The 13,071-nt window shown below is 36.3% G+C and overlaps 1 protein-coding gene across 1 annotated transcript in view; it reads left to right on the top strand.

The window, feature by feature from the left end:
- The first annotated feature begins 415 nt into the window (after positions 1-415).
- LOC106871025 (putative GTP-binding protein 6) overlaps positions 416-13,071 on the top strand; it is a 15,131-nt gene continuing 2,475 nt past the window's right edge. Inside the window, exons 1-10 of the mRNA XM_014917283.2 lie at positions 416-815; positions 2,004-2,108; positions 2,538-2,641; positions 4,379-4,560; positions 5,914-6,003; positions 7,363-7,474; positions 8,594-8,714; positions 9,217-9,425; positions 9,807-9,955; positions 12,495-12,656. Coding sequence (XP_014772769.1) covers positions 563-815; positions 2,004-2,108; positions 2,538-2,641; positions 4,379-4,560; positions 5,914-6,003; positions 7,363-7,474; positions 8,594-8,714; positions 9,217-9,425; positions 9,807-9,955; positions 12,495-12,656 — 1,487 coding nt within the window. The 5' untranslated portion in view covers positions 416-562. The remainder of the gene's footprint in view (positions 816-2,003; positions 2,109-2,537; positions 2,642-4,378; positions 4,561-5,913; positions 6,004-7,362; positions 7,475-8,593; positions 8,715-9,216; positions 9,426-9,806; positions 9,956-12,494; positions 12,657-13,071) is intronic.

Below are 13,071 nucleotides of genomic sequence, written 5' to 3'. Positions count from 1 at the left end.
ACCCTTGAGCCGCTTTCTAACTTCTGCCAATTAAAAATATAACATGTATTTCCTTCCGTTAGATTAACGATGAATCCTGTTTATCACAATATAGAAACATTTCTCATGGCACCAGCGGACAAAATGGAAAAGGCGTTGCCTAGGAGGATAGCGAGAGAAATGCACTGGAACCGTTACTCTGAGTTATGGGACTCACACTTGCGGACGGCAATCTCTGCCCCAATAGCGAACGCCGGAGGTCTCAACTGTCGGAGAGCAACTGATACCTTGTCAGGGTTTGTTTGTTTTTTTTTTGTTTGTTTGTTTTGCTCTCTCTCTCTCTCTCTCTCTCTCTCTCTCTCTCTCTCTCTCTCTCTCTCTCTCTCTCTCTCTCTCTCTCTCTCTCTCTCTCTCGCAGCCTGACGAGCAACGGAGCCTGGGCTGGCAGCTGACAACACCAAGTTGCCTTATTTTAAAACCAGAAATGGTCGCGTGAGAGTTGCCTCCCTTGATTACACCGGTTCCTTTGTAAAAACAGTGCTTGTTCGATTTATTTATGTCGTTAATTATGCCGTAATTGATAATGACGCTTCAACAGTGCACCACTTGCCGATTTGCTAGTTTCAGACATATGTTTAAGGTAGCTCTGAGACCGGATTTTATCTACGATCATCGTTTACAAAGACAATACTCACAACTAAATACTCTCCTGAGAAAATGTAACAAAACTTCTCAGTTGCCGGCTTTTGTAAGCAGACTTAGCTCAACATTAAAATATAGTCGTCTTTTTTGTACAAACAGTTACCTAGAAGAAATGTTAGAAGGTCATCCCGACGGTAATATTTATTATGTATTTTCATTTGTGAATGAAAGAGAAATGAAAGAACGGTTTAAATCTTATTTTGTTTCCGTACACTGATGTTTAATCATTGCATTATTCTATGCTAGTCTCTTTGAGAAGTTTTTCTGAATCAAAATATTGCACTGTTCTTCGTTTGTATAAACATTATGCTATATACAGCGTTACAATTAGCTGTTTATAAAGTGAGGTACAGATTATTGGTGACATTAGTCCCGATTATCGTTCGCTGTTTGTTCTTATGAAGCACTGTTTTGTCCTCTTCTACCCAACCACTGCAGCTTGCAGAGTTCAACTGAAATGCAAAGAACCGTTAAAAATGAGGTAAGTGCCGTAACCATTACACTTCGATGAGTCGTAAGAAGACTGTATATTCCTTGTATAAAACGTGAGTTGCATCGACGATTCACACATTTTATAATTGCAACACAGGTTTACAAAACTTCCTCACCTCTTGAAAACTTTCATACACAGATTTGTCAATATCTCATGTAATCTAATCATTCGAAATGAATAATGATTAATGTATGAGTAATTGCTTCAGTCTATCTACACCTTCTGTAATGAAAAATGTAACATGTAACGTTTTCAAGAAAACATTTCGTAGTTTGTTCAGTCGTTAGAACCTATAAATCTTTTAGTAGAATATAATTAAATAGCCTCCATCTATGTTTTAGATTCAAAATTTAAGGACAGTTGAGCGACTGCACAGAGGAATTCTGCACAAACCAACGATGGGGCCTTCCTTCTCACTCACCTCATAGTCCTAGATATACAAAAGTCAAGAGCATGTCTTTGCCGGAAGACCTTGTTCGATCAGGCTAACCCTGGACTAAACAAGTACATAATAACTTGTTAGATTAGTTTACTCTGATGTTTTGGCTCCAATTAGTTGATTTGTTTTCATAATAATTTTTTTATTCCTTTCTCTTGCTAAGCATAGTTATTTGTTGATATCGCTTTTTTTTTTGTTTGTTTTTTTTTAGTCAGCTTTATTAAATGTTTGTAAACCCCAAAAGTAATTCGTGCGATGGGAGATAATTCTTTTAGTGTTTCAGAAATTTATAGAATTAGTATTTTGCTCAGCGAGTTTACAAAATATAAACATTATTAACAAGATACTCTTAACAACACGAAATAAATAAGGTTTCTTCTTATTTTTCAGAAAACATTGAAGAATTATTGCGTCGTGACGAAAAGTATCAGGAATATGTACGAGAATACTTCAGCATCCCTAACACTGGACAAAGAGTATTTCTTATACAACCAAGTAAGTTGATTTAATCATAGATGCAGGTTTTCTAAGTTTGCTTCCCAACCACATGGTTCTGGACTCAGTCCCACTGCATGGCACCTTGAGCCAGTGTCTTCTACTATAGCTTTGGGTCAACCAAAGCCTTGTGAGCGAATTTGGTAGACAGAAACTGAAAGAAGCCCATTGTGTGTGTATCTTTGTGCATATGATTGTCCCCCACCACCACCACTTGAAAACCAGTGGTTGTCAGACATAAAGGCTTTAAGAAAAAATAAGTACTGGGGTCAATTCATTTGACTACAAAGTTCTTCAAGGCAGTTCCCCAACATGGCTGCAGTTTAATGACTGAAACAATTAAAATTTAAAATATATATATCATAACTATATGATTACTATAGAATAATGTTTGATTAGCCATTAACCCATTAATTGATTTCATTTCAGATGTTAAAAGGGGGCCACAAAGGTCTCTAAGTTCTATAACAAGTCAACTGGAAGAATCTGTTGCTCTCATTCAGACACTTCCTAACTGGAAGGTTGTTGGAAAGGTAAGGCTTTTGCATATTGAGAATTTTATCTTTAGTCTTTTAGCTAGGAGGAAAGGCAGTGCCCATGACCTTTTATAGGGCCTCCAAGGCTGTTGGAAGGAAAGAAGGTAACCTCAGACTGAAAACCTGGTCTGAATGCTTGCAACAGAATGAACTCTGCTAAAGGTACTAAAGGTGCCAGATGGGGTTCTTAAACTAGGTGAGGGATTAAGTTCACCACCAAAGTAGGGCATGGCAGGATTTGATCTCAGGTTGCAAAGACCCAGAAGAAATACTGCAAGGCATCTAGTCTGACATTCTTACTGTTCTGTCAACCCACTACCATGGGGTGATTCTTTTTTCCTCAACCCTGAAAAATGAAAGACAAAGTTGACCTTGGTGGGATTTGAACTCAGAGGGCAAAGAGTCAAAAAAGTACTGTGAAGCATTCTGTCTAACACTCTAACAACTCAACTAATAATCACTTTAAAAAGATACACTCTTTTGAAATCTCTTCACAATTTAGCAATACTATGCAGAGATTATAGATTATAAACTGTGATTGTTGATGCTTCTCGGGCTGAGTCTCACAGCACAGTACTTTTTGACAAGTGTCTCCCAAGCCCTGTGAGTACATTTGGTAGACAGAAACTGAAAGAAGTTCACCCATATATATGTACATATGCAAGTACGTGTGTGTGTCTGCACCCTTGTCTTGTCGTTGTGTGGTATTACTTTGCTTGAATACAAGTGAGGGTTTGTGTCAGGAAGGGCATCCAGCTTTAGTAAATATGCCTCAGCAAATTCAATCTGACCCATGCAAACATAGAAAAGATGTTAAATGGTGCTGATGTATGTATGTGTATAGATATACAGACAAGTAGACAGTCATAAAGGGCAGTAAATACCACAAAGCATTTTGTCTAACATGCTGATTCTGTGAATCCACTACCTTATAGATTAATATGTGCTAATTTATGTTCTTGATTCTTTAGTACATGTACAGATTAAAGAATTAAACATGTACAAATTAAAGAATTAAACATGTATTAAAGAATCAAGAATTTAAATCATGTGTGCTCTGTACTTTAGGTCAAGACGCTAAGTATCTCACACTCAGCTGGCAACATACCAGATATGAAGAGAGGGGTTAATAAAGACACCTCCCAGCCTTTTTCCTTTGTTTTGAGGCAAATATGCCTATATTATCATCATCAAGATCCCTTGACTGATGCGGCCAGATGTTGGGGTGCCACTCTAGACACACTCATAATTTGCCATCACCACTGGTCTCTGTTCTCTGTCATGCCTAGTAGGTTCTCTGTGTTGTGATTTGTCCAGCCCTTACTATTGTCAAACCAGGACTTTTTCTTTCTGCTCCTCTTTCATCCTCCCTCAACTGTGCCCTGAAGAATGCTTTTAGACAGGGAGTTGTGGATACATAACCATACCAGGTAAACTTTTTTGTCTTTTTACCTGTGCAAGGTGTGGTTCCTGTCTGCCATATAAATTTGTTTTCTGTGCTATTTTGTTTATTTTTACTCACTATGTCATGATTTCAAATACATTATACTCATCATTCTCTTGATATAAAAGACTGGGCAGACCTCTTTTCTGCTTCTAATTTGGCTAAGACAACTTTGAACTTTTAAAATTTAGCTCTTCACTTTGATTATAGTTCCTTGTGACTTTATTGTTTGAAAACTTGGGAATCATCATTATTTGAATTTTGCTTTTGCAATATCTTGACTTTTTCAGAAAATTGTAGCAACAAAGAGCCCTGATTCAAAACCAGTATTTGGTAAAGGCAATTTTGCTGCTCTCACCAGTGAAATTCATAATTGTCCTGCTGTTACAGCTATTTTTATTAGTTTAAACATGTTAAATACCCTTCAATGGACTTACCTTCAGAATGTGTGGAAAATTCCAGTATATGACAGGTAATCAAGATATACTTTTTACTCTTTTTATTTATATTTAAATTTGTTAAGGTGGTGAGCTGGCATATTAGCATGCCAAGCAAAATGCTTAGCAGCATTTCATCCATCTTTACATTCTGGGTTCAAATGCCACTGAGGTTAGCTTTGCTTTCATCCTTTCAGTGACAATAAAATAAATACCATTTACACACAGGTTGATGTTATTGACTTACATCCACTTCTGAAATTGCTGGCCTTGTGCCAAAATTTGATATCTATTTAAATTTGTTTCTCCACAATAACTAAATTCTCTTTTCTAGTGTGTTTCACATCCCTCTATTGACAGTATATCTGTAGTTCTAACTTACACATTTATAGTGTTTCTATAAATTATCAATGTTATTGATAAAATTTTTAATAACCCTGCAACATGTTTATAAATGCTTTAGTGATTTAGTTGCATACATTACAGAAAAAGATTATAAATGTCTAAAACAATATGTTAAAATAGGTTAAGGAGTTTGCTTTGTAATCATATCATACAGGGTTCAATACCACTGCATGTAATCTTGGGCAAGTGACTTGGGCTGTACTACAGCCTCCTGTGTGTATTTAGTCTTAGCTGCTTAATTTGAATGGTCAAAGTTGTGATGTTGCTCTGGTGTAGAGGCTATCACAACTCTACAGTTCACAGCAGACATAGCATTTGAATCTTGTAGATGATATTACATTTTATCATCTTCTATATTAGTTGTATATGTGCAAGACTGTATTTATTTTAAAAAAAGGTATTGTGTTTATGTTGTGTCCATGTCTGCCCCATAACTTAACCACTCATCATCATCATTTATTGTCTGTTTTCTATGCTGGCATGGGTTGGACACTTTGATAGAAGCTGGCAAGCCAGAGAACTGCAGTAGGCTTTACTGTCTTTTGGCATGGTTTTTACCGTTGAAAACCCTAATGCCACCCACCTTACAGAGTAGACTGGCTGCTTTTCATATGGCTCTAGCACTGGTGAGATCTGTTTTGACATGGTTTTTATGGCTGGATGCCCTTCCCAATGCCAACCACTTAACAATTGGTAAAATAAGTACTTGGGTCACATTGTGGCTTTATTGTTGACTACTCCAGGAATCATCATTATTTGAATTTTGTTTTTGCAATATCTTAACTTTTGCAGAAAATTGTTGCAACAAAGTCCCCCAATGTCCTTGAAAGTACTGCCTCAGCATAGCCACAGTCTAACTATTGAAACCAGTAAGAGAATACAAGAGACAACACTGACTGGAATAGATATTTATACTTTTAGTTCAAAGTCTTCTATAAATAACTTAAAATTTAAATATCTGCCATATCTGTTTTGTTCTTTAGATACAACATTGTGTTACAAATCTTCAAGGAATATGCTAAAACAAAAGAAGTTAAGCTACAAGTGGCTTTGGCTGAAATTCCATATATCAGGTAATATTTCTCCTTGAACAGACTTTTTGTTTTGCATTCTGCATAAATTATATTTATGGAATTTATAGACTTAAGTCTAGCTATGCATTTAGTCTGGATGTTTCCAATCTTAAATATTGGTGCTACTCTAATGTAATTGTGCTCTTGACTGGTAAATCTAGAATTAGCTCAGTTTTCTAAACCATCAAACTTTTACTTGTTCTCTGTTAAATGATTTGTAGCTGTAAAATTCTTTCCCCAAAAATAATTGCAGGTGTGGCTGTACACCAAGAAGCTTGCTTCCCAGCTACTTAGTTCCAGGTTCAGTCCTACTGTGTGACACCTTGGGCAAGTGTCTTCTGCTATAGCCTCAAGCCAACCAAACTTGAGAGTGGATTTGGTAGATGGAAACTGAAAGATGCCTGATATATGTGTATGTGTGTGTTTGTCCCCCAGCACTGCTTAGCAACTGGTGTAGGTGTGTTTACTCCCCATAACTTAGCAGTTCGGCAAAAGAGACCAATAGAATAAGTACTAGGCTTTAAAAAATAAGTCCTGGGGTCAATTTGTTCAACAAATGCTTCAAGGTGGTGCCCTGACATGGTCACAGCCTAATGACTGAAACAAGTAAAAGATAAAGAGAATTGTAGGTATATAAATGTAAAACATAAGGACTTTTCTCTGCTTGTAGATTGATAAAATAGGTACTAGTAAGTCAATCAACTATATATCCCTTAAAAAAATGAATATCTTACTGAAGAAAATCAATGTTTATTCTAGAGCTAGATACCTTTCCTGGTGTTTCTTCAAATCTTGAGCTTTATCAAAATAAATCTTCATTATTTAGAAGACTGTTTTCATTACATTCAAATCCTACCAGTTGACTTCATCTACCCTGTAAATATTTAACTTGTGCCAATGTTAGAAATTATCTTTCCACCTTCTGTTTTAGAGTACTTTAAAGAAACTGCTCCATATCTTTTTGGAGAATACATTTGTGGTGATAAATCTATTGAAATATTTTTCACTGAATATGGCTGCTTCCTTGGTGCTCTTCTGAACTTTATACATGGAAGAGTTTCCAAACAGTTCTTTGATTTTCTGCTTTGTATCTTCAATTTTCTGGTGTTTTTTTACATTTAATTTTCTACTTTCATTTGTGTTTGTTATTGTTAGTTAAAATCCAACCAGGCTCAAGTTTGCCTTTCTTCTGCCAGGGTCAATAAAACAAGCAGTGGTCAAGTAGTTAGGTCAATTAAATTGACACCTCTCTCACAATTTAGTAGCCACATCCCTCAATTAGAAATCATTGTAGTAATAATTGAAAACAGTTTCCAAACTCTTAGAAAAGCCTAATTGTATCTCTTTTGTACCCTATAGATCACGTCTTCCTTCTGTCCATGGTGGTAGTTTAAGTATAACTGCAGGGGGTACAAAACACACTGGTGGGACAACTCCAATGTACCTAGAACAACGGTTTAAATATTTACAGGTAATTATTTTCTTTAATTTCATTCATACAGTAAATGGTTTCAGTGCACAGCCCTTCTTAAAATTAAGGTGGTGTGAAGTCATATGTTTTGGAGAAGAGCACAACATAATATCAACACCAAATTTTAATGTATGCAACTTTGAATTATACTTCCCTTGTCTATATTCATTGCTTGCCCATATTAAAGCAGTCTTCTCCTTTGCACACTATATATGGTACCTCTTACACCCAGTTTTTCTCTCAATACATTTGTATTCCATCATTCATTCAGACTGACATTGCATTTCCAAAGAATCAAATAATATTGATTCAAATATTATTTGATTCTCTGTCTGAAGAATTTCTAATAGGAGATATCTTACATGTTTCTCTTATATGTACAATTTTGTAACCCCTGTTAACAAATGAAACACATGTAATGGTGAATAAATAATACCAAAAATGTTTTTCCAATTTCCTGTTTTGTTATATATATATTTATGAACAAGAAAAGGCAGCCAATATACTGTGTAAAGTATTAGCATTAGGAAGGGCATCCAGCTGTACACACCATGCTTTGGAACTTGATGCAGTTCTCTGGCTTGTCAGTTCCTGTCAAATCATCCAACCCATGCCAGCATGGAAAAAAGGACATTAAACAATGTTGATGATGTGTGTGAGTGTGTGTGTACTTTAACAACTTTACTTTAGGCAGTTCAAGTTAGTAATTTAAAAGGACAAGCAGAAATTTGTTTACAGTCAACAGCATTCCATATCACATATTTTGCAGACAATTTTTCACAGTAAGTGGATAAAGAGGTAATTCAGTGAAGTTCTTAGCAGAGTAGAACTAGTTTTTAAGATTTTATAAATTTGAAGGAATTAACAAAAGCATGAACTTATAACCATAACAACATTCTTGGAACAGTATGTATAAAAGATGCTTCTTTGAAACCAGCTACTACAAACACAGTGAAAGTAGTGTATAATTGTGTCAAAAAATAATAAGTCTACATTTCATAAAAATGTCATCTTTTGACCTAAGTTCCATGCTTTTCTATTGAATCATTCTGTAAACAAGTATAAGATTTTTTTTCTCTATGTGAAATGATTTCAGAAAGTTATATGCTTTATTTAAAGGACTGGGAATTGAAACTTAAAAAGGCTTTGAAAAAAGTTCGAAAACAAAGAGCGATTGTGCGCCAGAATCGTTTGAAGAAACAAATCCCTATTGTAGCAGTGGTTGGTTACACAAATGCAGGTAGAGATGGCTCCTTTTCTATCTACTTATATTCCATTCATTGTCAGTATACACTACACCAACACAGTCATCTTTCCTGTATAAATCAGCTGATGCCTTTACCCAGACATTCTTTCAGCTTATTTACACTCAACTTTGCACACAAACTAACATTAAACAATGATTCAGTTCTCTCCAGTCTCTGCTGATTTATACTGAATCTATATACCTCACCCCACAACATGCTTCATTCTTTCTATTACCATTGAAGGCAACAGTTATTAAATAGAAGAAACTATCAATTCTGTTATCTGTCTAACATTTTTATGAGTTGCTTCTTTGTCAATCTCCCACTACATATTTAGTGAATACATTGCAATCATCAATTGTAGATCTCTTCTCATTTTGAGAAAAAGCCACAACTCGTGGTATTGGGATTTTGTGCCTCCTTTAACTAACTGAAATTTTACTAGGTTCTGCATCTTCTCCATTAAATTGATAATTTACATACCTTTTATCACAGGTAAAACATCGATAATCAAAGCACTTACTGCTGATGCAAAGCTACAGCCTGTTGACCAGCTGTTTGCTACTCTAGATGTAACAGCCCATGCTGGTGTCCTACCAAATCATATGACAGTTATTTATATTGATACTGTTGGATTTATTTCAAATATCCCTACCACACTTATAGAAGCATTTGCTGCTACACTTGAAGATGCAGTTATTGCAGTAAGTTTGACATTTGCATTTTATTTGTTGTTTCTTTTTCATTCGTTTCAAACTGTTCTTTTATAAATATTTCCCCAGAAAATATTAGCTTCTGCATCTCAGTTACTTCATGGTGTTTGGTGCTCCGCATTTTCAACCTTTTTACTGTGATGCTTTTTCGGCAATAACATTTCCAATAAGTGTGTCATTTTCTTAAGAAGATTTGCATAGACCTGAAACTTCACTATACTCACAGTACCAGAACTTTCAATAGCTCAAAATCAGAGAGTGTTAAAATGGATCAATGTGTTTGTTTCTTCTATTCAGCAAACTTTTGAATTATTTCTCTGTAACTATTTTGAATTTCAAATCATTATTATTATTTACAATGTATTGTTTTAGGATGTAGTAATCCATGTGAGAGATATCAGTCATGAAGACACCACAGCTCAATCTATGAATGTTTACAACACTCTAAAAGGCATGATCAACCCTCAAAAACTGGAAAATATGATTGAAGTGAAAAATAAAGTTGACCTTTTACTTTGCAGGTGAGTACATGTGTATATACATATATTAACATCATTTATCATCCATTTTCCATACTGGCATGGGTTGGACAGTCTGACAGGATCCAGCAAGCTGTAAGGCCATGTCAAGTGCCAAGCCCCAATGTCAGCAGTAGCTTGGTTTCTGTGGCTGGATGCCCTTCCTAACACCAACCATTTTACAGAGTGTACTGGATGTTTTTTTTTCATGACACTAGCACTAACAAGGTTGCTAAGTGACTTCAAGACAAGAAATTAAAGGAATAGGAAGAAAGAAGAAAAATGGGCAGAAGGAAAAGAAGAAAAAAGCCTCCTCAATTATATTGGGAGGGTAGCATTTAAGAGTGGGGAAGGGACAATGTTTCAATGCTAGGTATTAAGAGGTTAGAGTATGATAGCAGAACATGCCCAGGTGACTTGTAATAGATATACGAGGTTGGGTAGTTGAAAAGCTGGAAAGAAGACAGGAGTGGCGGTGGGATACTGGAGCATCTAAAGACACAGTGGATCATGGGTGGGGGGGAAGATGATGGGTAGAGATGCACCTAGCAAGGTGATGGTGAGAGATAAAGGAGTGACTCAAGGGGCCATAGTAAGTGGGGTGTGAGAGGGCATTGAGAGAGATATTAAGAAAGAAGTACAGAAAAGGAGAGCAAAAGGCAGAAAAGAAAGTGTTTGGTGGAAATAGCGTGGGCCAGGATGATAATGAGAAATGGAAGGGATTCCAAAAAGGAGGGGTGTAATTTACCTAGTTTTCTCTCAGGTGATTGCAGCAGCCAAGCAGTACCATAGATCAGGAAGTGAAGGGTGTTAGGAGATGTAATGTGGGGGAAATGCTTAACAGGGCAAAGAGAGAGGGAGAGAAATGAGGGACAAGGCCAAATATGTACAACCAAGGTAGTTTTAGGATGTTATTTCTGCTGCAATGGATGGGTCTTCTCGAGCACAGCAAATTGCCAATCATATCAGCCCTTTGTCATCTCCTCCTTAAGGTTTAGCATCCTGTGATCAGTCTTTATTATTTATCCCATGTTTTCCTGGGTTTCCCACTTCCACAAGTTACATTCAGTTTAAGCAATCAGCACATCTTTATGCAGCTATTTCATCCATATGCGTAACATGACCAAACCAGTGCAGTCTTCTCTCTTGCACACTACATCTGATTTTTCTCTCAGTATGTTGTTGTATATGCACACTGACATTACATATCCAATGGAGCATACTTGCTTCCTCACTTGTCTTTGCTTATCCTCTGCATTCTCACTAACATGTAGCATTACTGTGTCTTTTATTTTTTACTTGTTAGTCGAATGAATTGACCCCTGTACTTAGTTTTCAAGCCTGGTACTTATTCTATTGGTCTCTTTTGCCGAACTGCTAAATTATGGGAATGTACATACAAGCGAGATCGTTGCCAGTGCCGCTGGACTGGCTACCGTGCAGGTGGCACGTAAAAGACACCATTTCGAGTGTGGCCGTTGCCAGTACCGCCTGACTGGCCTTTGTGCCGGTGGCACGTAAAAGCACCCACTACACTCTCGGAGTGGTTGGCATTAGGAAGGGCATCCAGCTGTAGAAACTCTGCCAAATCAGATTGGAGCCTGGTGTAGCCACCTGGTTCACCAGTCCTCAGTCAAATAGTGCAACCCATGCTAGCATGGAAAGCGGACGTTAAACGATGATGATGATGTAAACACACCTATACCAGTTGTAAAGTAGTGATGTAGGGGACAAACACACACACACACACACACATACATACATATATATATATATTATATATAATGAGCGTCTTTCAGTCTCTGTCTACCAAATCCACTCACAAGGCTTTGGTCAGCCCGAGGCTATAGTAGAAGACACTTGCCCAAGGTGCCACATAGTGGAACTGAATCTGGAACCACATGGTTGAGAAGTAAGCTTTTAACCACACAGCCACTCCTGTGCCTATGTATGTACACAAGCATCATACAATCTACCTTTCACTTGGAGTAAGAGACTTTTTGTTAACAGAGGTAATCACTGTCTGAATTTTCTCCATCCTATTTCTATTTTAGCAACATCCTCTCCCACTGCTATTTAGGTCACCTAGACAACAGAAATTGTCTGCTACCTCTAGGGAGCCTCTAGTGCGTTTGAGAAAATCGATTTCCTGTGTATCATTAGTCTTTATGGTTCCTGTGCGTCCTCCACATACAAACACTACTTTTGCCATTAACTTTCTTGCAATTCCACTGCACCTTTTATTTGTTCATATATACATATATATATAAAACATTACTACCAAACTGAAATTAGGAAATGGTTTACCTGTAGAATGATAAAAAAATTTCTATTGCAGATCTCAATTACAAAAGTACATGGTCTCTCTTTCTTTTTTTTTTTCTTTTTTGTCATATGTGAATTTTGATCAGTATTTTGGGGCATTTGATCAGTCACTGATATTAAAGCAGTTTAAAGTTTTACAATGTAAGTGCTATATTAACTCAGTGACTTCATGTTTTTATCTTTTATCACTATCAATCATTTATTTTGTGTATTTTAGGGAAAATTTAGAAAGTCAGTCAGAAAGAAAATGCATATACACAAATGCCAGTAGTGGAGTTGGAGTTGGAAAACTTAAGCATTGCATTCAAGAAGCCATCCTTAATAATAGTAACTGGAAACAAAGAAAGTTTCGTATCAATATGGGGAGCTCTTTGTTTCAGTAAGTGTTGCCAACAATTATTAATTTTGTACCATTTTTTTATCCAAAGTCACTATTTTCATAGTCTTTCATTTTTTTATTTGTTTTGCTGTATATATGATATAAATATGTGTGTGTGTGTATATATCTATATATATAAAAATGAGAATGTGTGTCTGTCTGTCTGTGTGAATCCCTAAAACTCGAGAACTACGCAACCAATTTCATTCAAATTTTACACATGCCTTACTTAGGGTTCCAGTTGTGTTTTAGTCAAAAAAAATTATTAACTTCTTGCAGAGTTCGAGCACACGGCAACATAATATCTCCTCCACTATTTAAGTATTACGTGTCAAAAGTGAAACAAAAACACTCATGTCAAATACTTTCACTTTAAAAATGAAAGTATTCCACTAACTGAAACAATCACATTTCG

The sequence above is a fragment of the Octopus bimaculoides genome, chromosome 9, assembly GCF_001194135.2.
Source record: "Octopus bimaculoides isolate UCB-OBI-ISO-001 chromosome 9, ASM119413v2, whole genome shotgun sequence".
NCBI lineage: Eukaryota > Metazoa > Mollusca > Cephalopoda > Octopoda > Octopodidae > Octopus > Octopus bimaculoides.
This window is presented reverse-complemented; position numbering and strand designations above follow the sequence as displayed.